This window comes from Cygnus atratus, chromosome 1 (genome assembly GCF_013377495.2).
Source record: "Cygnus atratus isolate AKBS03 ecotype Queensland, Australia chromosome 1, CAtr_DNAZoo_HiC_assembly, whole genome shotgun sequence".
In the NCBI taxonomy this organism is placed as follows: Eukaryota; Metazoa; Chordata; class Aves; order Anseriformes; family Anatidae; genus Cygnus; species Cygnus atratus.
Window position 1 is genome coordinate 100,507,757 of NC_066362.1, and position 4,106 is coordinate 100,511,862.

The 4,106-nt window shown below is 50.3% G+C and overlaps 1 protein-coding gene across 1 annotated transcript; it reads left to right on the forward strand.

Moving 5' to 3' along the window:
• The first annotated feature begins 6 nt into the window (after positions 1–6).
• LOC126913369 (uncharacterized) lies at positions 7–2,860 on the forward strand. Its single transcript, XM_050711890.1, has 4 exons — positions 7–315; positions 1,026–1,107; positions 1,270–1,334; positions 1,906–2,860. Exons 1-4 carry the CDS (start codon positions 35–37, stop codon positions 2,432–2,434), a joined length of 957 nt encoding a protein of 318 aa, XP_050567847.1. The 5' UTR covers positions 7–34; the 3' UTR covers positions 2,435–2,860.
• The last annotated feature ends 1,246 nt before the right edge of the window (positions 2,861–4,106 follow it).

Here is a 4,106-nt window from a genome sequence, read left to right on the forward strand (position 1 = left end):
TGGGGGGGGGGGGGGGCGGAGGAGCGCGTCGCGAATGTGGGCGAAAGAGCGCGCGCAACGGCCCCCCGTACACACGCGCACGCACGCACGCACACACACACACACACAGAGCCCCGGGGTGCTGCCGCGCAGCGCCGCGTGCCCAAAAGCACGAGCGCACACAAACAGCCGGAACCCGCCCAAAGCGGCAGCCCGGCTGTGTTTGTCGCCGCCGCCGGGCGCTGGAATGGTGTTTGTCGCCTCGCGTGCAGGAGATGAAGGAGAAGAAAGAATGGTGAGGAGAAAGCGGTCCAAAGACAGAAAGAGGTGGTGGAGGTGAGGGCCGGTGCTGGGGGCGGCTCTGTGAGCCCCGGGGTCGCTGCGAGGGATGGATCCGAAGGGAGCGTGGGCGATGCAGAAAGAAGAGTAGAACTCGTAAAGGAGAGGGCAAATGAAGAGCAAGCTGGCGGGTAATTGTGGAGAATGAGCCTTGAAGGACTTAGCACAGTCAGCACGACCTCGTGAGCTGAAAAAAAAAAAAAGGAGAGCAGAGACAAGCAGGAGTCAGGAGGAGGTGGCAGGGGGATGTGGTCCTGCGCCCACTCAGGCATCCCGAGGTCCATAAGGAAGATAAGGCTGGAGGAAGGACCAGCAAGGAAAAACACAGACTGATGAAAGTCCAAGGCAGTGTGATAGCAGATGTATTACGAGCACGCCGGAGAGATGCTCGGATTGTTGGGATGGGACAGCAGCAGCCTGTCAGGATGCAAGCTGGTGGGCGTCACGAGGTTCGTACTGGTGGGGAGTGACTGGGGGGACTGGTTTTGTAAAGGAGGCAGGGTGGGAGGAGGGTTTTGGCTGCATGGGACAACTGGGACAGTGGGAAGGATGTTGTCTGAATAACAGTGCAGAGGTCACTCGCTTGATGCATGCCTGAGACCGGAGTCTGAAGTGGCTGGAGGTGTGGAGATAATTCTTGATGCAAGGACCTCATGGAAATGTCATCCTGATGCCAATTTTTGCTCTGACCAATTTGTTTAATTCAGGATGAGGAAAATGGAGCTGAAGAGGATGAGGAAGAGAATCCTGAGGATGTGGATGAAGAGGAAGGTGGCGATGAGGATGACGGTACGTGTAATTAATATAGGGAGAATATGTGGGCGGGTAATCGGGCTGTGGGGGAATGAAAGATCGCAAAGGGAAATTCCTCCTCTGAGCCCTCTGACTGCGATTACATTGCCTTAAATGCTACTTCAGCTAACCTGTGATTCCTCTCTTCTTTGTGCTTAGAAGGAGACGAGAATGGGCAAGAGCAGGATGGTCATGCAGAAAAACGATCTGCAGAGGAGGAAGAGGTGAGTGATCGCGTGAGAGTAATGGCATTGAGAAGGTACTAGGCTGCCAGCTGTGTGCTGATGAAATCCATGTGGATGCTGTTGCTGAGCATCTCGAATCAGCCTCGGGTCTCATTGCTGCTTCAGCAGCATATGGGTCAACAAATCTGTTGTGGCAGGGCGACACTAAAACTTGGTGGGCTTGTTGTAGAGTCCAGGTCCAGTTAAGGTGCTGGATGATGACCCCTCAGAGACGTGTGATTCTTGGGCTTCAGGCCAGAAGATGGATTTGTAGGGGTGGATCTTGGGATCTGTAAGAAGGAATGTGAGCCTGGGCTTGCTGCACCTCCTGAAAGCATCAATGCAGGTATTCCTGCAAATGGAGCTGTCCACATCTTAACTGTGGCCACCAACAGAACAGTTGTTAGGCACTCAAAGATGTTTTAAAGAGGAGTGGGTTTAGGGTGGGCCAGGCCAGGCAGAGATTTCCATACAGAGGAAAGAACAGCAGTAAGAGTTTTGTGGAGAAATTGTGTGTCTTGGTATGATGACTGGCAGTAACTCTTTTTTTCCTTCTCTTTGTGATGCGCAGGATGAAGTGGATCCAAAGAGACAGAAGACAGAGAATGGGTCTTCAGCTTGAGTCTTCCCCTTCCATCTCCTCTGTTCCGTCCATCTCTCCTCCTCCATTCCAGCCTGTGCTTGCACTGTCCATTAGCCTCTGGCTTCACACAATCTCAGATGAGGAAAGGTTAGAAATGCTCTCAAGCAGGGAGGACAGCAGTTTCCTTCCCACCCGAAGGTCCCAGCCCATCTACGACATTCCCCACTTGGAATTATTCCAGTCCCCCACGTCCAGCTGTGCCCCACTTAAAAACGAACCTCTTCCCTCAAGAATCTCATTGTTTCCCATTGTGACCCAGTGCATAACCTTACCAGGCCCATATGCCAGGCTTTTCACATGGCAAGCACCTACCATTCCTTTTCACTTGCCCTCCCTTTTTTTCACTAGTATGAGTGAGATTCTTGGCAGCTTCTGCTCCCGGGACCTGCTGTCAGATATTCTCCCTGAGTCCAGGAGGCTGCAGGCACAGATCTCATGGTGCATTTTCCAGTCCTAGGCCTCCTCTCATCTGCTTTCCCATTGAACCCTGAGAGACAAAGTATTACAAGCAAATAACGGTTCTATTAAACCATACACAGAGATGGGATTTATCTTAGGTTTTTTTTTTTCAAGTTTACATGACAGACAGCAAGCTGGCCCTCGTGAATTTTTCAGAAGATAAGGGTTGTTTTTATATACGAATTTCATCATAACTGCATATTTTTTTAATTTGGAGGCTTTTTTAAAACAAATCAAGAGATACATAAATTGGGGACCAAACTTTGATTTCCATTTTTCCCTTTAGATTCTCTTGTGACCATTTTTTGTAAATTAAAGGCAATATAGCCACAGCATTTTCTATGGCACAGACATCACGAGGATGATAGATATAAATATATATATTGTTTTCAACTAGCACTGTAAATAAAAGCGTTTAAAAATATTTCAAACAGCTTGTGTGGATGGTTGTGTCTGTATGTCTTAGGTTATGTTCTGATCCAATCGTGGAAGTTGGTTGGCAGAAAAATGATGGTTTGGACAGCAGCTGGTGGCAAGGACAACCCTATGTCAGTTAGAAGACCTGTGGTAATTCTTTGAATGGCCCCCGCATGCTGGAGACCAGTGTGCATGGGTTCTACTTCCTCCCTCTTGAGCTGCTCCATCTGGCAGGCACTTGAGTGAGGACATGCCACAAATGTAAAGCTCCAGGGCTGTTCTGAAGCTCTTGAAACCAAAATCAGGCTTCCTCACCAGACAACAGAGGTTCTGAAAGTGAGCCTAAGCTGTGGCTGCTGTACACAGGCAAGTGCTCCTCTACGGCATCCCTGCCCTGGCTGGCATCAAGCATGACCCATGCAGCATCAGTCACAGAATGAAAGGAAAGTGTTTAGAGAGGCAAGAGCTTCGCTTCTTTGTCCCACCAGCTGCCTGGGAGAGATCTGTCAAATATTTGTCTTTTATCTTTGGAGACCTTTAAAGTTGCTGTTAGTGTTTCTTCCTTTTTCAACTCCGTTTTGGCAATCACACAATGAGCAACCAGGACTGGGAGCTGTAAATAATACCAACTTTTGTCTGAGCATCAGCAGCTTTGTGCATGTCCAACAGCGGCAACAGATGAGATATTGGCAGCACAAACAGTTGCTAGTCTCCGGAGATGCAAAGCATCAATCGTTGTTTTATCCAAACGTCTGTGTTTGGCTGCAGGACCGGATCAGGGCACAGAGGGACACAAGCATGGTGCAAATGGCACAGCTACTGCCAAGCCCCTTCGCACGCGTGAAGGTCTCAGCGAGGTGCGTGCCTGCCTGGTGGGATCTGACTGCACCCCAGGGTGGAAGTGCGCTGCTCCCGCTGCCCACATTTGCTCCTGTAGGCTCTGCTGGGTCTGGACCTGTCTCAGCCCTGGTGCTCCTGTCCGAAGGCCGTGCTTACCGCAGCTCTGTCCTGCTTCCACAAAGCTCCCCTGGCAGCTGCAGCCACAGCCATTTGGGCCATCTCCCCGGTGAACAGCATTTCAAAAGCAGGTAGCTCTTGCATCAGAGCGACTTGCAACGCCTCTCCCTGCTCCCGCTCGCCTTGGGCATGATGATGAATGTGCTGATTCAACTTGCACGTATCGTCTAACTGCACTTGTGCAATTTTATATTCCTACTATTGCTCCATTTTAAAAATTGATGGATTCCAGTCCC